The following is a 24,066-nucleotide window of genomic DNA, read 5'->3' as shown; positions in this document are numbered from 1 at the left end:
CACCTTCCACTCTCAGGAGAAGCCTGGCTGGGTTGCATCAGGCCGGGTTCCTAGAAGTCCTGCACGAGGCTGAGCGGAGGGAACTGGCGCGGCCCCCGCTGGCGTCCCCTCTGCCTGGGCACACCCGGCCCGGCTTGGGGCCAGCACCCTGCCCTCGGGCCCTCCCATAGCTGAGACTGGTGGCTGTGGCTCTGGGCCTGCTCCCCAGGCCACCCTGGGTGGGCACATGCCTGCTGCTTCTGTCTGCTTGGACCATTGTGCCCAGTCCCATGGCCTCAGGAGAAGGTTCCCCCAGCCCAGCGCTGGGGCCCCGGGCAGGTTGGCAGAGGGCCCTGGGGCTCCAGGCCAGGATGGGGCTGTTGGGCGAACCCTAGGCCCCTTACTTCCTCATCTCCAACGGGAGTTCCCTTCCCTGCCATGCCGCCTTTAGGTGTGTTTTCCTTGAACCTTAAGGAATGATAGGTTTGGATTTCAGAAACGTTGGAATTGAGGGGGTTGGGAGTTCATGGGTGACTCTGCTGCCAATGTTGGGGGCTTTGGGGTGGGATCCTTGGGGCGCTGTGTTTGGGCTCACACACCCCCCAGGCGGGCCCGGTGACCGCAGACCCCACCCATACCCTGTAACCTGGCGGGCCCACCTGCCCAGGCCCTCAGCTGGTTGTCCAGCTCAGGGGTAGAGACACCCCCTGGGCAGGCCTGGCGGGGAGGTGGCTGCTCCCTGGGCCTGGAGAATGCAGAGAGGCCCTTCGGCTGACCAGGGTCTGGCTGGCCTCCTTACAGACTGGGGCCAGGGGCACAGCAGCCAGGTGTAGGGCACGGAGAGGCTGAGCTGCACAGGTTTGGTGAGGTGTGGGGTGAGGCCATGGGGGTCAGGGCCACAATGTCCCAGCATGCCAGGGGATCAGAAGGAGCACCCTCCACAGCTGGCCATGCTCTGGGGGCCCTCCTGCCCCAGGCATGGCTCCAAGTTGGGGCAGAAACAAGAGCAGGCCGATGGTGGGGAGATGGAAGGCCCCTCTCTGGCGGGTGCTTCCCATGGTCGGTGTGGAGGACGAGGTCCCTACTGCCTGGTTCCAGTTCCCCCAGCAATGCAGGGCACTTTTCCTGGGGTGTCAGGGATTGAGAGGCCAGCACTGGAGCCCTTCAACCGCCAGGGGCCCTGCCCAAGAGAGACGGGAGGAGGGAGGGGCTGTGGGCATGGCTGCGTGCCCCCGGCCGAGCCCCGGAAGGAGCCTGTGCCCGTGCCCACTTCCTTTCCCGAGGGCAGTGTCTACACGTGGGACACTGTGGCCAGCCCTCCCTCGCAGCAGGCACTGTGTGCTGTCCCCATGCCCAGCTTCCTCCCATGCAGGGAGCGAGGGTGAGGGCCCTGGGAACCCACTGGGTGGAGGGCACTTGGCAAAGCCTGCTGCAAGCTATGGGGAGAGTGGGCGGGGGCAGAGTAGGAGGTGCCAGGGAGGGGCTGCAGCCTCATCTGCAGGGGTCCTGAGTGGGCAGGGTGGGCCATGACATGGGTGGGGCTTGTTTGGGGCAGACCAAAAATGAGGTGGGGGACAGGGACAGGGACAGGGTCTTGGGATGTGCTGGGCTCTGCGATGGATGGGTGTGTGGCAGGTGGGGTGCCTTTGCCGGCCCGAGGGGTGGGTGACAGGCAGTGCCTGTGGGGGAGGACATCCAGGCCCAGGTGGTCTGTCAGGGGCAGCACCAGGGAGGCCCAGTACCCCACCCAGTAGAGCCCCAGGAGAATGGAAAGCTGAGAGCCAGGTGCTTCCCTGGAGTGGCAGGAAGAGGGGCCCCAGCGCCTCCAGCTGTGCCTCAGCGAGGTGGACGGGGTCATGGTGGTGCCGCCTGCCCGCAACCATGTTCCTCCCGATGTGTGTGTGTCGGCCTGAGGCCTGCTCGGTGGTGGAGCAGAAGGAGGTGAAGAATTTGCAGTTTGTGTCAAGTTACAACCCCTGCCTTGGCGGCAGGACCTGGGGTCTCTGGTCATGATCTGCCTCTGAGGGTCACCTCCCCTAAGTCTCCGTTTCCCCAGGGAGCTGATGGGCATGATGAGCCCTGCCCGCCCTGCCTGCCCGGTGGGCTTTCTGGGAGAGCAGAATGGGTCCTGGGCTGGGAGAGGCCCAGGCAGGTGGAGTGCCAGTCCTCTGCCTGGCGGGAACAGACACCTCTCCTTGTGCAGACTGGCCACTTGTGCTCCCTCAGAAGGGCTTGTGCCGGGAGGAGCAGTGGATGTATTTCACCCACAGACCTGGGGGCTCCAGCCGAGTGGGGTCAGCTGGCCTCCGTTGTGTGGCCCCTCCCCTGCCCCCACCCCAGCCTGGTTGTTTACAGGGTTCAAGGGCTGCTGGTAAAGGGGTGTGTACTCCTGGGCCCGGGCAGAGGCCTGGCAGGCCGGGCCCTTTGCGGCGAGCTGTGCGGTCTCCTGGCAGGCGGGGAGGGTGGGTTGCGGGCCCCTCATGGGCTGCCGTCAGCGGAGCCGTCTGCTCAATGTGCTGGAGAAGGTAAATGGGCCCCCGGCAGCTGTCGGGGCGATGGATGTGTCGGCAGTGGGGACCACGGTGGCCGCTGTCAGCTGGCGCCTGCTCCCAGGGCCTGCTGGGCTCACTTCGCTGTGGAGAAGCAGCTCGGTGCCGCCTGGCACCCTGCCAGCCGCTGCCACCACCGTCTCTGCTAAGTGTTTATCCAGCAGTTTCCTGAGAACTGGGGACTTTGAGAGAATGTTCGCGGAGCTGAGGACGTGGTGGCCTAGAGGGGCTGACACACCTGGTGGCTCAGGAGGTGGTCAGTCCTGGGACGTGGAGGGCCACCAGCTGGCCCTCAGGGGCCCACCCAGTCCTGCCCGTGGCACGTGGGTCCTGGCCCCCATGTCTAAGTGGGTGCTGCTTTGGGGGGCCTGACCCACAGTGTGGCCTGGGACACACGTGTGCGAGGCGTGGAGAGGGTGGGCTGCCTGTGACTGTCCATATGGTCCCCGTGGTGGTGGTGTGGGTTGGGGGAGGCCAGGCAGGAGCAGCTTCCTCTCAGAACCCCGGTATTTGGTCCAGGAGGACTTCTGGGAAGGAACCCTCTTTCCTTGGGGGTGCTCCAGCCCCTTCCTGGGGATGAGCGGGGTTGGGGATGGAAGGTCACTCCTGCCGGAGGGCCACCCGGGACATCGGGATGCCAGAGGGACCAGGGCTGGGGGTGTGTGGGGCCCAGGAGGTGCAGGAGGAGTCGAGGGAGCCTGGTCTCCGCTGTCCCCCCGGGCAGGGCACAGGAGTCTGGCCAACTGCCTACCCCCCACCGAGGGCAGCCACCTCCCATGCCTGGAGCCCTGGGCCATGGATGTGCTGGCTGGTGGGAAGGGTTACGGGTTTCATCAGGCACAGGAGCCCCTGCCCTTGTGGCTTCACAGGACCTGGGCTTGGATAGGTGCAGTGTCACAGGGTTAAGGGTCAGGGTGGCTCCCACCCGGCCCAGGGCTGGCCTTGAGAGAACCCTGAAGGGTGGGACCGGAGCTGCTGCCTCCCACTGCCCAGGGGGCCAGCAGGAGGGTGGGACTGGAGCTGCTGCTTCCCCGCTGCTGAGGGAACCCGCCATGGGGCAGGAGGGTGGGACCGGAGCTGCTGCTTCCCCCTTGCCCAGGGGACCAGCCATGGGGCAGGAAGGTGGGACCAGTCCCCAGTGCCGTCCTCCACTCGGCCCCCCACTCAGGTCTTCTGGCAGTGGTGTGGGGTCCCCCATCCGGACTTGCTGACATTTCTGAGGGGGCACCGAGCCCTCTTCCCTGCCAGACCCTGAGGCCCAGTCCGGGGCTGCACTGGGACCCCTGCCTGCTCCAGGTCCCGGGTCTGAAACATGTGCAGCGGGTGGGGACTTGGGGGTTCTTGAGCCCAGCACGGGGGTGTGAGAGTTAGGGACTGAAGAGGCCCCCTGGGCCTGAATGCTGGGCGGTCTCCACTGCCCTTGGGAGTGGCTGCTGGCAGGAGATGACTCTGGCTGTGTGTGGGGTGGGGTGTGCCCTGGGCTCCCCATTTGTTGCCTGCCTGTACCCGTCTGGAGTGAGGGCCTGGCGTGGCAACCTGGGGTTCTGTGCCCACTCTGTGTTTGGTGCCCTCAGCTGTGCAGGCAGGTGGGTGGGGGGGTGAGTGGGGTGGGGTGGGGGGATGCCAGCTGGCTGATGGTGGGGAGATGGAAGGCCCCTCTGTGGCGGGTGCTTCCCATGGTCGGTGTGAAGAACGAGGTCCCTACTGCCTGGTTCCAGTTCCCCCAGCAATGCAGGGCGCTTTTCCTGGGGTGTCAGGGATTGAGAGGCCACTCTCCAAGTGGACTGTACTCCTGCCTCGAGTGGGGGGCATCTGAGGACCACAACAGGGTGGGGAACTCAAGTAAGTCCTGGATGACAGGTTCCAGTTCCCCTGGGGACCCTCAAGATAGCGAAGGAGAAGACTCCATGTGGGTTGGTCTCTTTGTGTGAGGGGTCTGGGAGGGCAGCCCTGGCTGATGTGTCTGTGCTCCCACCCTCCTGAGGGGACCCGGAGCAGGCAGGTGCAGGCCTGCAGGCGTCCCGTGGCCATGAGGACAGTGATGCTGGGCCCCGGGTGGCTGTCTCCTCCACCTGCCCCGTTCTGTGTCACCCCAGTCCTGGATCAGGGAGTAGTGAGGCCCTGCCGCATCTGCTGTCGGGGCTGGCCGCCCACCCAGCATCCTGTCTGGGCTGAACTCGTGAAGATGCGCGCCACGGCCCTGGCTGCAGCTGGCACCCCCCCAAGTGATCCTCTAGCTGACCCTCTAGGCGAGAGATGAAGAAAGAGAACTGTGTGTCTCTGGACCCCTTACCCCGGGTCCCTGGGGATCCTGCTCCTCCCCTGGAGGGGTCTGTGTGCTGGGCTGGGCTGCCGAAGACAAAGGCCACGTGAGGCCCCTTCACTCACACCCGTCTCCTGGGGTAGGCCCTGATCGCCGTCTGTTCCCTGGGTCTGTGGGGCCAGGCGAGGGGAAGGCACTGAAAGCCCAGGGCCCATTTGGGCCTCTGCCCATCCCAGGACTCCCCAGGAATGCTCGGGGCTGGGCACCGGTCCTCTCCCACCCCCCACGCCTGGTAAGCGCCGCCCCTGGGCCTGCCCCTCCCGCACCCCCAGATCCAGCTCCCAGAACCCCCCAGATGCAGCTCACAGAACCTGGGGCTGGGCTTGTGGCAGCAGGGTCAGGGGCAAGGCTGGGGTTGGGCACGGGAGCTGCGTGCTCGGGGGCAGCACGGGGCCATGCTGGGCACGGTGGGGGCTGGCAGCAGTTGGTGGATAAGATGGGTTTCAGGGGTGCCGGGCCTGGGCGCTCATCAGTCTTCCCGCTCAGTTAGCGTCCCGGGGAGTGGCAGCTGGCAGGATGGGAGGCACTCCATCAGGGGCCGACAGCTCCAGACTGGCATGCAGGCGGGTGGGCGTGAGCGGCGGGGTGGCCCAGGATGGGGGACGGGTGGGGTGGGCTGCATGCAGCCCCCTGAGCCTGCTCTGCTCTCACTGAGAGCCCCTGCCTGCCCGCTGCACCTGCAGGGGCCCTGTGGCTGGGGGAGAGGACGTGGGAGGCGGGGTGGAGCTGCGTGGCACGTATGTGCGTGTGTGTGCACACTCAGGGGTGTGCGAGATCCCAGGTCAGGGACAGGAGCCGGCGCCCAAGGGTGGCAGGACCACGCCTGCTCGGCAGCCCACTGGCAGGGGCATGGAGGGCTTGCGGAGTGGGTGGGGTCCCCTGATGAGTGCTCTTGGGCACAGGGGCAGATTCTGGGCCCTGGATCATCCTCCCTGCAACTGGGTGTTGGCCGTCCTCCAGAGGTGTCAGGCAGCTATGAGTGGGCTGTGGCTGTCCCCTTCCTGGTCCACCCCAGACCTGACAACAGCCTCTCCCCACACTCAGGCCCTGCTGGGTGGGGTGTCCCCACCCTCTACCAGCATCCCCCCAGCAGCCCTGGCTTGGGCAGAGAGAGGGCTGGTCTTGTGGAGACCACGCCCCATGGTGCTGGTGGGAAGGGCATCGGGCAGCTGGGGCTGGGGTAGGAGGGAGAGGTCACCTGGCCAGGGGGTGGCCATTTGTCGAGCCTTGGTGGCTCACCTCTTATTAAAGAACTCCCCCGTGGCTCCCTGGAAAGTAGAATGCCTGCTGGGATGCCCATGACCCATGTCCTCTGAGCTCCCCTGGGGCTGCTGCCCTGCTGGGACTTCCCTGTGCACCAGGGAGGGCTGGACACGTCTGGGCTCACCACGAAGACCCAGCAGGACTGGGTGGTGGCTGGTCTGGTGCTGGGATGATTGCTTGTCCTCCACATCCCTCCAGGTGTCCCTGTCTGGGGCTCAGTGTGGCATGAAGACCCAGGCCCCAGAGCTCAGGGGCCCCAACCCCTTACCCTGGCCCCCTCCCTAACCCCTGCCCAGTGGCCCCCTCCCCAACCCCTGCCCAGCGGCCCCCTCCCCAACCCCTGCCCAGCGGCCCCCTCCCCAACCCCTGCCCAGCGGCCCCCTCCCCAACCCCTGCCCAGTGGCCCCTCAAATGAAGCAGTTGCCTAATTAGTAAGTTCCCTGTTGTTCAAACTCCTTGCTTGGCAAAATGTAAGTGGAACATTTTTTTCCGAGTGTCAGTATGAAAAATGGTACTTGCTGGGCTATCACCGAGGACAGCTGCTCTGATTCTGAAGTGTGAACGCCTGCGTACGGCTGATGCTGCAAAACTTGAGGGAGAACGTTCCCGTGTACCTGAATGACCCACGGGTGGGACGCGGCAGGGCCGACGGTGGCAGGGCCTGAGTGTGGGTCTCAGCCTGGGGACTTGACACCCTCTGTGCCCTGGGGCCCCTGCCCAGCTGGCTGGGCCACCTCCATGTCTGGCTTCATCGGCAGTCCCCAAGACGGTGCTCCAGGCCCCTAGACAGGGAGTGCGATCCCACGGCAGCGGGCAGTCCTGTCCCGCGAGCCCGGCCCTCAGTCTGAGTGGTGCTGACCTCTAACTGTGGACGCCATGCTCCATCCTCCTGGTGGGTGGCAGCGGCGGGGGGGGGGGGGGGGTGGCGGCCATGCTGGACAGCCCACACAAGCCACTGTCACCTGCTGTCACCACCTGGCCGACCCTGGTTGATTGGGGAATGCGTCAGTCCCGCAGCCCCTGTGGCCATAGCTGGGGCCCGAGCTGCTGCTGGTGCCTGCTGGGGACTGGCTGGTTTGGGGCTGCCTCCTCCAGGAAGGCTGTGCAGACTGGCCCAGACCTCTTCCCAGCCTCCTGTCCATGGTACTCCATCCCCTGCGTCCAGCTGGCCCAGCCCGTTTTCAGACACAGCTCGGGGTGGCTCTTCTGAGAGGGGCGCTGTGGTGGGGCGAGTCTGCCTTCCCGTTGACCCAGGGCCATTTCTGTCGCTGGCCCTAAGAAACAGCTCCCGCACCACGCCTGCCCCCTGGGACTCAGGCGTCCCAGGCACATCTGTCCTGGCACACCCAGTTGCTGCCTGGCTGCCTGGCGAGGGTCTGACGGGTAGAGTGCGCGTGGCTCTCACCACCCGCACGTCCGTAGGGGAGTACATCAAGACCTGGCGGCCACGCTACTTCCTCCTCAAGAATGACGGCACCTTCATTGGCTACAAGGAGCGGCCGCAGGATGTGGACCAGCGTGAGGCTCCCCTCAACAACTTCTCCGTGGCGCGTAAGTAGCCCCTTGGCCTCTCGGGATTCAGATTTGGGGGTTGGCTGGAGCCCTCTTTGCCCACCAGGCCCCACGATGGGGGTCCCCTGGAGTCTCCATGTCTTGGGCTGGCAAGCAACAAGCACTGGCTGGGTGGGGGTCTCTGGGCCGAGTCCTGAGGCTGGCTAGGCAGGGGTCTCTGGTCCGAGTCCCGAGGCCGAGGCTGGCTGGGCAGGGGTTTCTGGGCAGAGTCCCGAGGCCGAGGCTGGCTGGGCAGGGGGTCTCGGAGCCGAGTCCTGAGGCTGGCTAGCCGGGGGTCTCTGGGCTGAGTCCCGAGGCCGAGGCTGGCTGGGCAGGGGTCTCTGGGCTGAGTCCCGAGGCCGAGGCTGGCTGGGCAGGGGTCTCGGAGCCGAGTCCTGAGGCTGGCTAGCCGGGGGTCTCTGGGCTGAGTCCTGAGGCCGAGGCTGGCTGGGCAGGGGGTCTCCGAGCCGAGTCCTGAGGCTGGCTAGCCGGGGGTCTCTGGGCTGAGTCCCGAGGCCGAGGCTGGCTGGGCAGGGGTCTCGGAGCCGAGTCCTGAGGCTGGCTAGGCGGGGGTCTCTGGGCCGAGTCCCAAGGCTGGCTGACCCTGGAGCAGTTCCCTGGTGCCCATGCTCTGGAAGCTGGAGGGTCCGGACAAGTGGCAGCAGAGCCCAGTCTCAGGATGGACAGCTGCCCCGGGGGCCCCTCCTCCAAGGGGGGTAGATAGAGCCCATCAGGGCCTCTCCTTGGGAAACCCTTTGGGTGAGGGGGCAAGAGGCCATGGGGGTCTCCAGCTCTGAAGCCTCCATCACTCGAGGAAGAGCTCGTGCCTCTCCCTGCACAGGCTCTCAGCCTCCAGACCCCATGGCAGAGCCTTTGCTTCCCCTCTGTGAGGCTGCCTCCTTGCCCATGGAGGGGCAGGTGCAGAAAGGCCAGCGGGGGACCTTGGCCGGAGCATCCCACAGAGATGAGAGACATGTGACCCTCCCTGCTCCGCCCTGCTGTGGCTTTATTCCTTACCTGTAGCGGGGGCAGGTGCGACCCTACCCATGTCAGACGGGAACCCTGGCATGGAGACCCAGGCGCCCTGCTAGGTGGGAGGCTGGGGACACGTGGACCTCCCAGCATGGTCCCCATTTTCTGTGTCCCTGTCCTGGAGCCCAGCTCTGCCTGTGGCAGCCAGAGACACGGGTTGGGCATGCAGGTGTGACTGAGTGGCTAATTAGGGCCCAGTTGTGGGCCATCTGTATGTGGCAGGGCTGGGTAACTGCAGGCCCCTGGGATCTGTCTCAGGCGGGTCTGTGGTGCAGAGCGAGGTGCCCACCAGGGGCTGGCCTTAGGTTCCATCCCCATGTGCTGCATCGGCACCTCCCCTCCAAGTAGCTCTGCCCTCCTTTCTTTGAGGCCTGCGGTCCTCCGACTCCCTTGACCTTGCTGGACCCCCAGGTTCTGGTCCAGGGTCTGGGAGGAGGTTAAACGCAGGGAATCCGTCCCCAGGCTGTACAGGGAAGGACTCCCACCCTTGGTGCCTGCAGGTATAAGGGGAGGTGGGGTCAGTCTGGCACCCTGGCTGCTAGGTGGCCTGTGGCCAGCAAACCGTGCCCTGAAGCTTCTAGTTGGGAGGGGCAGAGGCCTTGCCCTGCAAAGCCCCAGGCTGAGGGGCTGGGGTTGGGGTGGGGTTTACCAGGACCTGGTTCCTGTAAGCCGAGGTCTCCTTCCCTGGCTCTTCCAGCCTCAAGCCAGCAGTAGCAGGGCAGCCTGATAGAGTAGGGCACCCCAGGGGTGAGAGGAGACCAGGAAGGCAGACACCCCTGTCTCCTGACAGCCTCGTAACCATGCAGGAGACTCACTGTGACTTGTCCCACACCCTCCCCCGTGTCTCCTCGGTTGGGGCTGGGGGCTTCAGGGATCAGGGAGAGGCTGGGTACCAGCAGCGTGCCTGGTGGCACCTGGGACAGGGCCTTGCTGGGGGCGGGTGCTGTGGGTGTGCTCGCCAGGCTGAGGCATTGGGAAGGAACGAGGTGGGGAGCTCTCTGGAGAGGCACACGGGTGGGTACCAGCTGGAGGTGTTGCCTGAGCAGCTGGCAAGGCTGGGGCCTTCAGATTAGGCCATAGGTGAGTGGCCTGGAGCGCCTGGCCAAGGAGCAGAGCTGGGCAGGGGCCAGGGGCTGTGCTGGGCCTCTCTCTGGGGGCTTTTTTCCGGGGAACGGTTCCAGGGCAGTGGGCTCGAGACCCTGGCCCTGGGGATTGCATATTGGGGCAGATCGGACCATCCAGGAGCAAGTGGGAGGTGGGTGTGCCGCGGCTTCACACCGGTTTCCACTTCTCTGGCCTGTGTTGACACAGGCCACCCTCCCCACCAGGCTGGTCCCGAGCCCCCTCCTGGCCCCTAGGCCTGGAAGACAGCTTCCTTGCTGCCTGGCCAGGCCCCCTTGTGGTTGCCAGGGCCTCGATGCTGGAATGTCAGAGGCCCCCCACTGGCCCCTCAGCCTCCTCCTGCTTTGCACAGGCTGGGCCAGAGCCTGCCACGGAGCCACAGCGGCTACACACTCCACTCACTCACAACTCTCAGGGCCCCGCACGTTCCCACAGCCCTCAGGGGTGTATGTGCTGTAGGTGTGGCTGTGCCCCAGGTATGTGTTCCCCAGGTGTGCTTGTGCCCCAGGTGTGGCTGTGCCCCAGGTGTGCGTGTGCCCCAGGTGTTTGTGTGCCCCAGATGTGGCTGTGTTCTAAGTGTCTGCGTATTCCAGTGTGGCTGTGTCCCAGGTGTGCGTGTGCCCCAGGTGTGCATGTGCCTCAGGTGTGGGTGTGCCCCAGGTGTGGCTTTGCCTCCAGTGTGTGTGTGCCCCAGGTGTGGCTTTGCCTCCGGTGTGTGTGTGCCCCAGGTGTGCCTGTGCCCCAGGTGTGGGTGTGCCCCAGGTGTGGGTGTACTCCAGGTGTGGCTGTGCCCCACGTGTGGGTGTGCCCCAGGTGTGGGTGTGCTCCAGGTGGCTGTATTTCCCAGGTACTCAGGGTGAGGTTGGGAAAATAGCAGGACATTTCTACACTAGGTGGGACAAGCAGGTTTCTGGGGTGCCCCCCTCATGCCAGCCCCTCTGTGGGATCTCCATACCCCTCATCCTCTGAGGCCTGGCGCACGGCGGGGCTCAGAGACTGAAGGAAGGACTGTAGGAGTGGATGATGGTGGGGGTTTGACCTGACGCCGGGCCAGATGCCCTGTGTGGCTGCCTCAGCCTGGAGTAGAGTGTCTGAGCTGGAACAGGGGTCCTAGCCCCACTCTGTGAGGCGAGAAACTGAGGCTTGGAGAGAGGAAGAGATGGGGCTTCCCAGGACCTGGTGGGTGATATGCAAGGGGAGCTGGCTGGTGCGGGGGGCGCTGTGGTGAGGGCCCTGGGAGGGGCAGGGGGATGCATGCAGACAGAGGCTCTGCCTGCCGGCAGAGTGCCAGCTGATGAAGACGGAGCGGCCCCGGCCCAACACCTTCATCATCCGCTGCCTGCAGTGGACCACTGTCATCGAACGCACCTTCCATGTGGAGACTCCTGAGGAGCGGTACGTGGGCTGTGGCGGCCAGGCCAGGCGCTTGGGCAGCCCCAGCGCTTAGGAGGGACACAGGGATGGCGGGGTGCTGGCACCTCTGCCTGTAGCCATCCTCACTTCCCAGTGCTCCCAGGCCCTCCTCAGAGCCCAGTTTGGAAACTGGCCCAGTCCTGCCTGTGGGGTTTGGGTGGGGAAACTGAGGCTGGAGATAAAACCTGGCTAGGGACTGGGTGCAGTGGCTCACGTCTATAGTCTCGGCACTTTGGGAGGCCGAGGTGCGCGGATCACTTGAGACCAGGAGTTTGAGACTAGCCTGCCAACATGGTGAAACCCCCATCTCTACTAAAAATATAAAACTTAGCTGGGTGTGGTGGTGCACACCTGTAATCCCAGCTACTTGGGAGGCAGAGGCACAAGAATCGCTTGAACCCGAGAGGCGGAGGCTGCAGGAGCTGAGATTTTACCACTGCACTCCAGCCAGGGCGATAGAGCAAGACTCCATCTCAAAAAAAGAAAAACCCGGTGGAGAGGGCCAGTCCTGCTTGGGGGGCGGAGTCCTGCTGGGGGGCGGAGTCCTGCTGGGGGGCGGAGTCCTGCTGGGGGGGCGGAGTCCTGCTGGGGGGCGGAGTCCTGCTTCGGGGGCGGAGTCCTGCTTGGGGGGCGGAGTCCTGCTGGGGGGCGGAGTCCTGCTGGGGGGACGGAGTCCTGCTGTGGGCCTGAGTCCTGCTGGGGGGCGGAGTCCTGCTTTGGGGGCGGAGTCCTGCTGGGGGGTGGAGTCCTGCTGGGGGGGGCGGAGTCCTGCTGGGGGGGCGGAGTCCTGCTGGGGGGCGGAGTCCTGCTTGGGGGGCGGAGTCCTGCTGTGGGCCTGAGTCCTGCTGGGGGTTGGAGTCCGGTTGTGGGGACAGAGTCCTGCTGGGGGGCTAAGCCTGGGTGTCCCCCACGTCCAAGAGGGCTTCGTGACCCTGAGTGTATGTGGCCAGACCAGGTCAAGTGGTGGCCTCCTCAGGGCTGTCTCTGGGGACCCCGACAGCTGTGGGGCCACGCTTGTGAGGCTGGAGGGTGGGTGAAAGACATGGGGTGGAGCTCCTGATCTGGTGCAGGCCTGCAGCCTCACCTGACCTCCTGCAGGGAGGAGTGGACAACCGCCATCCAGACTGTGGCCGACGGCCTCAAGAAGCAGGAGGAGGAGGAGATGGACTTCCGGTCGGGCTCACCCAGTGACAACTCAGGGGCTGAAGAGATGGAGGTGTCCCTGGCCAAACCCAAGCACCGCGTGGTGAGGCCTGTCCCCACTTCTGCCTGTGCCTGGGGCTGCCTTGGACTGTGGAGGGCTGGGTGGGTCATGGGGTCCCAGCTCGGCCCAGGAGACACTACTCCACGGCATCTCCACCTAGGCCGGTTTTCCGTGTAGGGCGCAGCTGCCTCCCAGGTGGGTCCTCTTCCCTATGTCAGAGGAAAACTGGGGCTGCTGAGCCCTGCCAGGCTTGGGCAACGTTACCCCACCCTTCCCTGAACCCCATGCTCTGAGCTGGGGCCGCAGCCGTGTGTTCCCTGTAAGCTTGGACTCCCCGGTGAGCCCAGTAGGCCACCAGGTGTGAAGTGGGTGCCTCTCCTGGCTCTGCCTCTGACTCTGGGGCCCCTCATGCCACCCCACGCATGCCGACCAGCTGGGCACTGTTGGCAGCGCCGCGTGCTGACCCTGGTGCCTGCCCGTAGACCATGAACGAGTTTGAGTACCTGAAGCTGCTGGGCAAGGGCACTTTCGGCAAGGTGATCCTGGTGAAGGAGAAGGCCACAGGCCGCTACTACGCCATGAAGATCCTCAAGAAGGAAGTCATCGTGGCCAAGGTGGGGCTGGGGCAGTGGGGCAGGGTGGAGATGAGGGTGCGGGGCGGCAGCTCACCCAGCCCTGCTTTACAGGACGAGGTGGCCCACACACTCACCGAGAACCGCGTCCTGCAGAACTCCAGGCACCCCTTCCTCACAGTGAGTGGGAGCCCAGATGGGGCTGAAGGGCTGGGGCCAGGTAGCGACTCCTGGGGCTGTCTCTAGGGGACGACGTCCTGTCTTCTTAGGCACGTGAGGGCTTTACACACCGCGGACTCCGCCGCTGGTGAGACAGGCCTGCCCTGGAGGGTCAGGCTGTGGAGGTGCCCAGTGTGGGCTAGGGGCTGTGCTCACTGCTCCCGTGTGCGGGCAGGTGGGTGGGGCAGGTGGCCCTGGTCTTCCTTGCACTCTGCCGAGGCTCCAGGAGGCCCCGCTCCCCGTGCCCTGCAGCCCTGCCTGCCAGGCTTTTGTTGAGGCCCAGGCTCTGTCCTGCAGAACCTGTTCTGGGGACTTGGCCCAGGAGGTATTTACTGTGAAGGGGGCCAGGCTCCAGCCACTTGGTTAGTTCCAGGTCACTGTGTTTGGGGACGATTCTCCTGCAGATGGGGCCTTTGCTTTAAAAGCACAGTCGCCTGTGGTGGAAGGCGGGAGGGTGGGTCTCGCCTGGGAGGGTGTGTCCTCCCTTTGCCAAGGCCCTGGTGCTGGGAGCACTGTCCCCTGCTGAGGTCCCAACTCACCCTGGAGGACCTGAGCCCAGGCCACCTTGCTCACCTTTCAAACACTCCTTGGCACCTCAGGGGCTGCCGGGGCCCAGCCTGATGGTGGTGTGGCATGAGGCAGTGTGGTGTGGGGCAGTGTGGCATGGGGCAGCGTGGCATGGGGGCAGTGTGATGTGGGGGTGTGTGGTGTGGGGCAGTGTGATGTGGGGGTGTGGTGTGGGGGGTGTGTGGTGTGGGGCAGTGTGATGGGGTGTGTGATGTGGGGGTGCGTGGTGTCGGGCAGTGTGGTGTGGGGCTACGGGTGGTGTGGTATCGGCGACGTGGTATCAAGCAGCGTGGTGTCGGGCAGCGTGGTGCGGGGCTGCCGTCCTGCCTGTGGGGCTGCCGTCCTGCCTGTGGGGCCACAGTTCCAGCTCCGCTTCCTTGCAGGCCCTGAAGTACTCTTTCCAGACCCACGACCGCCTCTGCTTCGTCATGGAGTACGCCAACGGGGGCGAGGTAGGGGCTGGGGCTGCGGGGGATGGACTTCGTGGCCTGTGGGCCGCCTATGGTGGGGCTGGTCCTTCCCGGAGCCTCGGCTACTCTCCATGGCACCAGACGGTGCTCCCTGCTGGGTGGGTGGTGTGATGCCTGCCCAGGCAGCTGCCTGCTGTGGGGTGACTTGTTCCTGCTGAGTTAGGGCTTCTGAGACTTTCCAGGCCCCCGTGCCCTCTGGGGTCTGGTCCCTTCCCTGTGCCCAATGCCCTGAGACCCGGTCTGAGAAACCCCAGCCCTGCAGGCCATGGGGGCAGAGGCCCGAGCCACGGCTGTGCCTCAGGTTGCGCCTCCCGCAGCTGTTCTTCCACCTGTCCCGGGAGCGTGTGTTCTCCGAGGACCGGGCCCGCTTCTATGGCGCTGAGATTGTGTCAGCCCTGGACTACCTGCACTCGGAGAAGAACGTGGTGTACCGGGACCTCAAGGTGCGCTGGCGGGCAGGCAGGGGGCAGGGCCCTGGGGGCCTGGTGGCACTGACCTGAGGCCACCTTTCCCCTAGCTGGAGAACCTCATGCTGGACAAGGACGGGCACATTAAGATCACAGACTTCGGGCTGTGCAAGGAGGGGATCAAGGACGGTGCCACCATGAAGACCTTTTGCGGCACACCTGAGTACCTGGCCCCCGAGGTGTGCGCCCCACCTGCGTGCATACGCGTTGCTGCGTCCCCACGTCCTGAGCACACGCAATGCTGTGTCCTCTCTGTGCCCCAAGCATGTCACACCTCCCCCGGCAGTGTCCCGGACACCCCTTGATGCCGAGTCCTGCCCATCTGCCACCCGTGCAGGTGCTGGAGGACAATGACTACGGCCGTGCAGTGGACTGGTGGGGGCTGGGCGTGGTCATGTACGAGATGATGTGCGGCCGCCTGCCCTTCTACAATCAGGACCATGAGAAGCTTTTTGAGCTCATCCTCATGGAGGAGATCCGCTTCCCGCGCACGCTTGGTCCCGAGGCCAAGTCCTTGCTTTCGGGGCTGCTCAAGAAGGACCCCAAGCAGAGGTGAGGGCCGCCCATCCCGGCTGCAGGCTACACCTCCATCCCCTCATCCCCAGGCTGCACCTGCCCCTGCGCCAGGCGGTCCTGGCACCTCCCAGACTACACTGATAGCCAGAGCTTGATGTCCTTGGCCAGGGCTGATCTCCAAAGCCTCAGGCCCAGGCAGAGTGGCGGGCAGGCCAGGGTCAGTTGGGCCTCTGTCCCCAACCCTGCAGCCCGCACCCACCCACTCAGGAAGCCCCTGCCCTGCCGTGAGCTCTGTGGTGCTTTGCTACCCACAGCTGCTCAGGGACGCTGCACCACCGGCTCCCCTCCCTGGCCCTGGAACGTCCTGTCTGGCGGGCCCTACATCACAGGAGGAAGGGGCCTGAGCCCAGGGCCTGGGCAGGTGGCGGTACCGACACTGTGGCCTTGTTTCCTGCCTGCAGGCTTGGCGGGGGCTCCGAGGACGCCAAGGAGATCATGCAGCATCGCTTCTTTGCCGGTATCGTGTGGCAGCACGTGTACGAGAAGAAGGTGTGGCTGCTCCCCGCATATTCACGCGCACGCATGCTCCCCACATATCCACACTCACGCATGCATGTGGCACGCTCGCCAGATTTCCCACACACTCGCCCTCACCTCGGGAGCCTGCTGCAGTCCTGGTACAAGGAGGGCCTTGCTGCACCAGCCTCAGCGTCTGGTGCTCAGAGGCTCTGGCACTGCCGGGTTCCACCAGGAAACTGGCCTGGTCCTCATTTCCTCCTCCCCTCGGAGGTGTGTCACACTCTGAGTTTCCTCCTCCCCTCGGAGGTGTGTCACACTCTGAGTTTCCTCCTCCCCTTGGAGGTGTGTCACACTCTGAGTTTCCTCCTCCCCTTGGAGGTGTGTCACACTCTGAGTTTCCTCCTCCCCTCGGAGGTGTGTCACACTCTGAGTTTCCTCCTCCCCTCGGAGGTGTGTCACACTCTGAGTGCCAACCTTGGGGTTCCCTTCCCTGACGCCGTGCAGTGAAGACCGGGTGGTGGTGGACCAGGGGTGCTGCCGCTTGGCCTCTACGAGTTCCTCCTGTTCGACCTCAATCCCTTCTGCCGCAAGGAGAGCCCAGCCCTATTTCTGGCTGTGCAGGGACAGGGACAGCACCTACTTTTCTGGCAGATGGGGGAGTCCGCCCTGGAGGGAGGCAGCTCTTTCTGCATGAGTCGCCATCCTGGGTGCTCATCTTTCAGGGACCCTAGGAGCCCTGGCCATCACCCCAGCTGATGGGGTCTGCCAGCTGGGTTCGGAAGCCTGCACTCTGAGGTGCTGGGTGCCCTGTCACCAGGTGTGCTTCTGCCCCATTCCCAGCATGCCCCTCCCCTGAATGCCTGTCCTAGGCCATGTGCAGCTGGTCGGGCTGGGCAGCCCTGGGACCCAGCTGGGCATCTGTCCTCCCATTAACACAGGGTGCCCTGGCCCTGGTCCCCGTTCCTGCCTTGAGGCCTGCCACCCTCCTGCCCTGCCCTCCAAGGGTATGGGGGGCCTGGGCAGTGCTCAACCTCTGCCCAGCCTTGACCAGAGACCTTGCTAATTGACAATGGACAGTGCTGGTGCCCAGGCCAGACTCTGGGGTGGGGCAGTGCTTGAGGGGGTCCTTGACTGTGGGACCTGAGGGGCTCTCTGGCAGCTCCTCATGTGTGCATATCACGTTATAGTCACCCTTGATCCTGGGTCATTGAGAGTCCTGTCTGCAGCCAGATGCCAGCAGGCTGTGGTCCTGTAGTCCCTGAGCCATGGAGGCAGGGTGGGCTCATCCGGTGCACCTTGTTCCACAGTCTCCCTCTTTCCCAATTTACAAGAAGACCAATAAGAAATATAAGAAAACAAGAAAGAAAAAGGAAAAATAAAGTCATCACCTCCTGGTAGCAGGGAGGGTCTCTCAGAGCTGGGCTGCACTACCTCCTGTCGCCTGCTGGGGCTGCTGTGAGGGCAGCTTTGCGTCTCAGCTGTTGAGGGTTGTCTCCGTGCTGCTGCACCCCTCATGTCCCTGCCTCCCAGAGCTGCCTCTGTTGGGGGCTGGTGGCTTGCTGCTCTCTGACATCAGTCCTGCCTGGAGACCCCTTGGAGATCCAGGTGCTTTGAGGGTCTTGAGCACACTTGAGGGTGTGCTGGGAGTGGGGAGTGAAGCTCTTGACTGTCCCGTCTGCCCACCTCTGCAGCTCAGCCCACCCTTCAAGCCCCAGGTCACATCGGAGACTGACACCAGGTATTTTGATGAGGAGTTCACGGCCCAGATGATCACCATCACACCACCTGACCAAGGTGAGGGGCCACTGTGCCTGCCCCCGCCCACTCCCTTTTCTCTCCACACTCAGAGAGGCCTGCAGTGTTCAGCTTTTTTGGCTTCAGATGTTTTAAAATCTAAATATTTAAAAAGGTTCCTTTTGGAGAGTGCCAGTGATCAGGGTGGGAGGCAGTGCTCTGAGGGCCCAGGTCCCTGTGTCAATCTGTGGGGCCCTGTCTCAGTTTCCTGGCAGTATGGCAGCGTGCTGGCCGCGCTTTAAGAGGTTGGCTTCCTACTGGAGCTGTGGGTGGGTGGAGGTGGCAGGGAGGTGGGGCGCCCGGGTCTGAGCTGTTTACATCCACAGATGACAGCATGGAGTGTGTGGACAGCGAGCGCAGGCCCCACTTCCCCCAGTTCTCCTACTCGGCCAGCGGCACGGCCTGAGGCGGCGGTGGACTGCGCTGGACGATAGCTTGGAGGGATGGAGAGGCGGCCTCGTGCCGTGATCTGTATTTAATGGTTTTTATTTCTCGGGTGCATTTGAGAGAAGCCACGCTGTCCTCTCGAGCCCAGATGGAAAGACGTTTTTGTGCTGTGGGCAGCACCCTCCCCCGCAGCGGGGTAGGGAAGAAAACTGTCCTGCGGGTTTTAATTTATTTCATCCAGTTTGTTCTCCGGGTGTGGCCTCAGCCCTCAGAACAATCCGATTCACGTAGGGAAATGTTAAGGACTTCTGCAGCTATGCGCAATGTGGCATTGGGGGGCCGGGCAAGTCCTGCCCATGTGTCCCCTCACTCTGTCAGCCAGCCGCCCTGGGCTGTCTGTCACCAGCTATCTGTCATCTCTCTGGGGCCCTGGGCCTCAGTTCAACCTGGTGGCACCAGATGCAACCTCACTATGGCATGCTGGCCGGCACCCTCTCCTGGGGGTGGCAGGCACACAGCAGCCCCCCAGCACTAAGGCCGTGTCTCTGAGGACGTCATCGGAGGCTGGGCCCCTGGGATGGGACCAGGGATGGGAGATGGGCCAGGATTTACCCAGTGGGACAGAGGAGCAAGGTTTAAATTTGTTATTGTGTATTATGTTGTTCAAATGCATTTTGGGGGTTTTTAATCTTTGTGACAGGAAAGCCCTTCCCCTTCCCCTTCTGTGTCACAGTTCTTGGTGACTGTCCCACCGGGAGCCTCCCCCTCAGATGATCTCTCCACGGTAGCACTTGACCTTTTCGACGCTTAACCTTTCCGCTGTCGCCCCAGGCCCTCCCTGACTCCCTGTGGGGGTGGCCATCCCTGGGCCCCTCCACGCCTCCTGGCCAGACGCTGCCGCTGCACCATGGCGTTTTTTTACAACATTCAACTTTAGTATTTTTACTATTATAATATGAAACCTTCCCTCCAAATTCTTCAATAAAAGTTGCTTTTCAAGTTTTTGGCTCACTTTGCTGGGTGGAGGAGTGGGTGGCCAGGGAGGGAGTGGGGAGTCCTGGGAGGGAACCAGCATCCTCAGAGCAGCTGGTCCTCCCCAGGTCCTCCTGGTGGGCACCGCCACCCCAGCAGGTTTGGGGACAGGCTGTGTGGTGGGCTGAGGCGGGAGTCTGCAGGCCTGTTCCCAGGGGCAGCCTCCCATGGAAGGTGTTCCTCCCCCATCTCGAGAGGCCTGGCCTGAGGGGAGATGGGAGGCCCTGGCTGGCCCTGCCCCCGTTGGGATCCACCTCTTCTTCCCTTGACCCCACCCAGCTTCACCCCAGCCATGAAGGAGACCATTGGACCACGTGGCCATCTGCCCCCCAGCCCCAGCTGCTGTTCCCCTGGGTAGGGCAGTGAATGAGACAGACCGCCAGGAAGAACAGATAGGGCAGGGCCCAGAGTTGGGGCCAAGGTCATGGCCTGGGCCACGGTGGAAGAAAGGCTGGGAGGCCTGAGTGGCCTGTTCGAAGCTGGACAGAGCGGGAGGAGGGGCTGCAGGGGGTGGGAGGAGGGGCTGCAGGGGGTGGGAGGGGACAGGCTGGGGCCCAGGTTACCCCAGAGCACTACATGGAGCTCTGAGCCGGAACAGCCTGCAGAATGTGCCGGTGCTGCCACCTGGTGGACGCCTGCCGGAACCGCTCCCTGAGCCAGGAGAGGAGTCCACTGCCAAGCAACTGACAGCGGGCTGGCGACCAGGTTCCGGGCGGTTGGGTGACCAGCACGAGCCAGGGGCTTGGAGCCTCAGCTTCCTCATCTCTCAAATGGACTCCCCGTAGGTGTGGATGGTTGCAGAGTCAGGCCCCTGGCGATGGCAATTGGCCCCTCTCTAAGGCATTCCCAGGGGTGCGTGGCTGCCCTCACTTCCACTGGAGGGGGTGCCCCATAGGGAGCACAGGCTGGCGAGGATGTTCTGGGTCTGTGGGAGCCAAGAACAGCCACATCTGGAGCAGCCCGAAGCTCTCCTCTGGGTGATCCCTTATTGCTTCAGTTCTAACAGGCTGCAAAACTGATACCGCTTTTTGGGAAATACACGAAACATGACACAGTAAACGATGTTCCGAGGGTGAGAGGCATCTGGATTTCAGATCTATCAATAATGTGACTCTTAGAAACCAAAAAATACAGCAATGCCCTTCCAATATCCACAAACTTTGAGCAAAGCATCACTGAAAGTAACCAAGGTATGGAAATGGTCAGGCAGAGGCAGCATCTCCCAGACAGCCCGGCTGAGGAGCATGAGCTGCTTCTCCCAGCAGGGCCCCCTCTGACAATATAGGATTGCCTTAGGGCCATTTCTTACCTTTTTTATGGTAGAGATAGGGTCTCGCTATGTTGTTCAGGCCGGTCTTGAACTCCGGGCTTCAAGTGATCCTCCTGCCTTGGCCTCCCAAAACCTTGGGATTACAAGGTGTGAGCCACCACACCTGGCCTCTTAGGGATAGTTCTATAGTCCAGAGAGAGAGAGGCTTCAATGTCATTGGCATTAATACAGACATGACCCTGTGTTATGTCCCCGTTACAAGTGGCTGAGGACCTAACAAAATGAACGCAGAAATGGAGACCCTCTGAGAATTTCCCGACCCTCCTAGCTGCCCCAGACAGAACCATCTACAGCAGGAGGCAGCATCCCAGGGGTGGGGTGGAGGGTGTCAGTGAGGGGTGAGATGTGCAAGGAGATGCACGTCTCAGAGAGGAAACTTCCAGGAGGTGCAGGTGCCCTTGCAAGGGGCAGTCCAGTCCTGGCCAGCAAGACCAGAGCGGGTGGAGAGGGCCAGGATCCTGCAGCCCCACCAGGGCCTGCCGAACAGCGAGGGCTGTCTGGAGAGGTTGTAACAGGAATACGCCAACCAAGAGGAAGCTCTCCTTCCTGTGTCGGAAGTACCCTGAAGGAAACAATGCATAAAGTGTCCATTTCCAAGACAAAGTGTCTAAAATCAGCTTAGGTCAGCAAACTACGGAAGCAACAGGATATACTAGGACCCTGCTTGGATAGCCAACGCCGGTTTGTCGCCGCCAGCCCCCGTCCCTTAGTTTCCCTCACCTGAACCAAAGTTTAGTCTAAAATGAAAGTTTACTAGCCTCCAAAATAGCTCGCTTTGTCTGTTCGTATCAGCCTGCCCAGCTACTTAGGTCATAAGTCAAATACTTGAAGAGTCCCTGAGCTAACTAGGACTGCAATGCATTGTGGGCTGCAACAAAATGCAGCAAGACAACCCTAAAGAAAACACCTAAAGCCCCTGCCCAACAACCAATAGGTGACGTCCAGGAAGGTTGTGACCCCATAGTACTCAGCCTATGAGGAACCGGGGGAGCGACCTGCACACGAGGGGATAAATTGCTTGTTGAAACTGTGCTGGGTGTGCCAGCTCATCAGACACCCGATCTTGCAAGACTATCATTAAAAGTCTCACTTTCGCTGTTCTACGGTCTCTGAGTCCATTCTTCGGGTGTGGATGGGTGAGTTTGTTTCTCACACGCCCACATCATGCTCTTTCCAGCGCAAGGCCGGCCTGGAAGGGAGGAAGATAATAAAAGATAACAACTTTAGCACTTAGACCTCCTACGTTTCAGCAGGTGTGGGTAACTGAAGGCTCTGCAGGTCTCTGGGTCTGGGGGCCTCAATGTTGTAGACGAGGTCCCAGGAGCTGAGAGTGCTACTGGGGCATGTCAGGATAAGGGCTAGGCCTGCCTTCCCAGAAGATGTCACTTCCAGTGAATGTCTGTTCAAAGGCTGACTTCATCATACAACAGAAAATTATTTCATCTTTTTGCTTCTAGCAAGTCTGGGAAAGAGCTACAGAAGGGGCTGACAGCATGTAGGGTTTTTTTTTGTTGTTATTTAAAAGAAAAGTCCAACAATCATTGCCCATTAATTAAGATGTCTAGACCATTTACATTTAATGCAACTATTGATATGGTTGAGCTTAAATGTACTATCTTGCTCTTTTTCTATACATTCCATTTGTTCTTCCTTTCCTTTCCTGTCTTTTTTTGTATTAAATAAGTATTGCCGATTGTCTCATTTTATCTCCTTTATTGGCTTATTTTTTGGATTTTACCAGTTTTCCCACTGATGTTTTCTATTCCAGTATACACATACAATCCAGTATACTGTGTTGCATTTAGAATAAATATATTTTGAATAAATGAATGAATGTAGCTCCCCAGCCCTCTGGGGATTTCATATACGTGAGATCATGCAGTGTTTGTCTTTTTGTGTTTGGCTTATTTCACTCAGTCATAGTATCTTTAAGGTTCATTTGTGTTGTAGCATGTCAGAATTTTATTTCTTTTTAAGGCTGAATACTATTCTATTGCATCTATAGACCACATTTTGTTTATTCATTTGTCCCGTGATGAACATTTGGGTTGTTTCCATCTTTTGGCTACTGGGGATAATGCTGCTACAAACTTGTGTAGAATACCTGTTCACGTCCCTGCTGTCAATTATTTTGTGTCTGTACCCAGAAGTGGAATTGCTGGGTCAAACAGTAATTCTGTGTTTAGTTTTTATTTTCCTTTCATTTTTTTGAGACAGAGTCTCACTATGTTGCCCAGGCTGATCTCAAACTCCTGGGCTCAAGTGATCCTCCTGTCTCAGCCTTCCAAACCACTAGGATTACAGGCATTAGCCACTGTGCCAGGCTTATGTTTAGTGTTTTGAGGAACTGCCTACTGTTTTCTGCACTGGCTGCACCATTTCACATTCCCACCAGCAGTGCACAAATGTTCCAATTTCTCCATATCCTCCCCGACACTTGTTTTGTTTTCAAATAGTAGCTATCTTGATGGGTGTGAGGTGGTATCTCATTGTGGTTTTGATTTGCATTTCCCTGATAATCAGTGATGTTGAGCAGCTTTTCATGTGTGTGCTGTTTTTATATATTCTTTGGATAAATGTTTACTCAAGTCCTTTGCCCATTTTTGGATTTTTTTTTAATTGCTGCCTGTTAGGAGTTCTTTATGTATAGATGGTCCCTGACTTACAATGGTTCAACTTATAATTTTTCAACTTTACAATGTTGCAAAAGCTATACACATTCAGTATGCTCCTTAACAATATTTTCTTTTTTTTTTTTTTGAGACGGAGTCTCGCTCTGTCACCCAGGCTGGAGTGCAGTGGCGCGATCTCGGCTCACGGCAAGCTCCGTCTCCCGGGTTCATGCCATTCTCCTGCCTCAGCCTCCCGAGTAGCTGGGACTACAGGAGCCTGCCAACAGGCCCGGCTAATTTTTTGTATTTTTAGTAGACACGGGGTTTCACTGTGTTAGCCAGGATGGTCTCGATCTCCTGACCTCGTGATCCACCCGCCTCGGCCTCCCAAAGTGCTGGGATTACAGGCGTGAGCCACCGCGCCTGGCCCTTAACAATATTTTCAACTCGTGATGGATTTATCTGGATGTAACCCATTGTAAGCTGAGGAGCATCTGTATAGACAATTAAAAAAAATTTTTTTTTTCTTTGAGACAGAGTCTCGCTCTGTCACCCAGGCTGGAGTGCAATGGCACGATCTAGGCTCACTGCAACCTCTGCCTCCGAGTTCAAGCGATTCTCCTGCCTCAGCCTCCTGAGTAGCTGGGATTACAGGCGCCCACCACCATGCCCAGCTAATTTTTTTTTTTTTTGTATTTTTAGTACAGACAGGGTTTTACCATGTTGGTCAGGCTGGTCTCGAACTCCTGACCTCAGGTGATCTGCCAGCATCAGCCTCCCAAAGTGCTGGGATTACAGGCGTGAGCCACCACGCCTGGCCTTTTTTAAAATTAAGATAGTCTTGCTCTGTTGCCCAGGCTGGAGTGCAATGGTGCAATCTCAGGTCACTGCAACCTCTGCCTCCTGGGTTCAAGTGATTCTCCTGCCTCAGCCTCCTCAATAGCTGGGATTACAGGTGTGCGCCACCACACCTGGCTAATTTTTGTATTTTTAGTAGAGATGGGTTTTTGCCATGTTGGCCAAACCTTGAACTCCTGACCTCAGGTGATTCGCCTGCCTCAGCCTCCCAAAGTGTGGGATTACAGGTGTGAGCCACTGCAGCTGGCCTAGGCAATTGTCTTTTAAAGAGATTATATATATACATA

At 61.1% G+C, this 24,066-nt stretch overlaps 1 protein-coding gene and 1 long non-coding RNA gene across 6 annotated transcripts in view; one reads left to right on the top strand and one right to left on the bottom strand.

The window, feature by feature from the left end:
• AKT1 (AKT serine/threonine kinase 1) overlaps positions 1 to 18,946 on the top strand; it is a 26,916-nt gene extending 7,970 nt beyond the window's left edge. For all 5 annotated transcript variants that reach the window (XM_055361709.2, XM_055361712.2, XM_063698227.1 and 2 more), the window contains 12 exons: positions 7,537 to 7,665; positions 11,103 to 11,214; positions 12,331 to 12,478; positions 12,919 to 13,050; positions 13,123 to 13,188; positions 14,178 to 14,246; positions 14,582 to 14,707; positions 14,782 to 14,910; positions 15,069 to 15,283; positions 15,709 to 15,796; positions 17,458 to 17,560; positions 17,887 to 18,946. In XM_055361709.2, coding sequence (XP_055217684.1) covers positions 7,537 to 7,665; positions 11,103 to 11,214; positions 12,331 to 12,478; positions 12,919 to 13,050; positions 13,123 to 13,188; positions 14,178 to 14,246; positions 14,582 to 14,707; positions 14,782 to 14,910; positions 15,069 to 15,283; positions 15,709 to 15,796; positions 17,458 to 17,560; positions 17,887 to 17,966 — 1,397 coding nt within the window. In that variant the 3' untranslated portion in view covers positions 17,967 to 18,946. The remainder of the gene's footprint in view (positions 1 to 7,536; positions 7,666 to 11,102; positions 11,215 to 12,330; positions 12,479 to 12,918; positions 13,051 to 13,122; positions 13,189 to 14,177; positions 14,247 to 14,581; positions 14,708 to 14,781; positions 14,911 to 15,068; positions 15,284 to 15,708; positions 15,797 to 17,457; positions 17,561 to 17,886) is intronic.
• LOC129526697 (uncharacterized) lies at positions 18,878 to 24,066 on the bottom strand. Its single transcript, XR_008671425.2, has 2 exons — positions 20,289 to 24,066; positions 18,878 to 19,904 (listed from the first exon to the last, which is right to left on the bottom strand). It is a non-coding gene; the product is annotated as an uncharacterized lncRNA (long non-coding RNA).

Source organism: Gorilla gorilla, chromosome 15 (genome assembly GCF_029281585.2).
Source record: "Gorilla gorilla gorilla isolate KB3781 chromosome 15, NHGRI_mGorGor1-v2.1_pri, whole genome shotgun sequence".
NCBI lineage: Eukaryota > Metazoa > Chordata > Mammalia > Primates > Hominidae > Gorilla > Gorilla gorilla.
The sequence above is the reverse complement of the archived record's forward strand: the minus strand, read 5'-3'. Positions and strand labels throughout refer to the sequence as shown.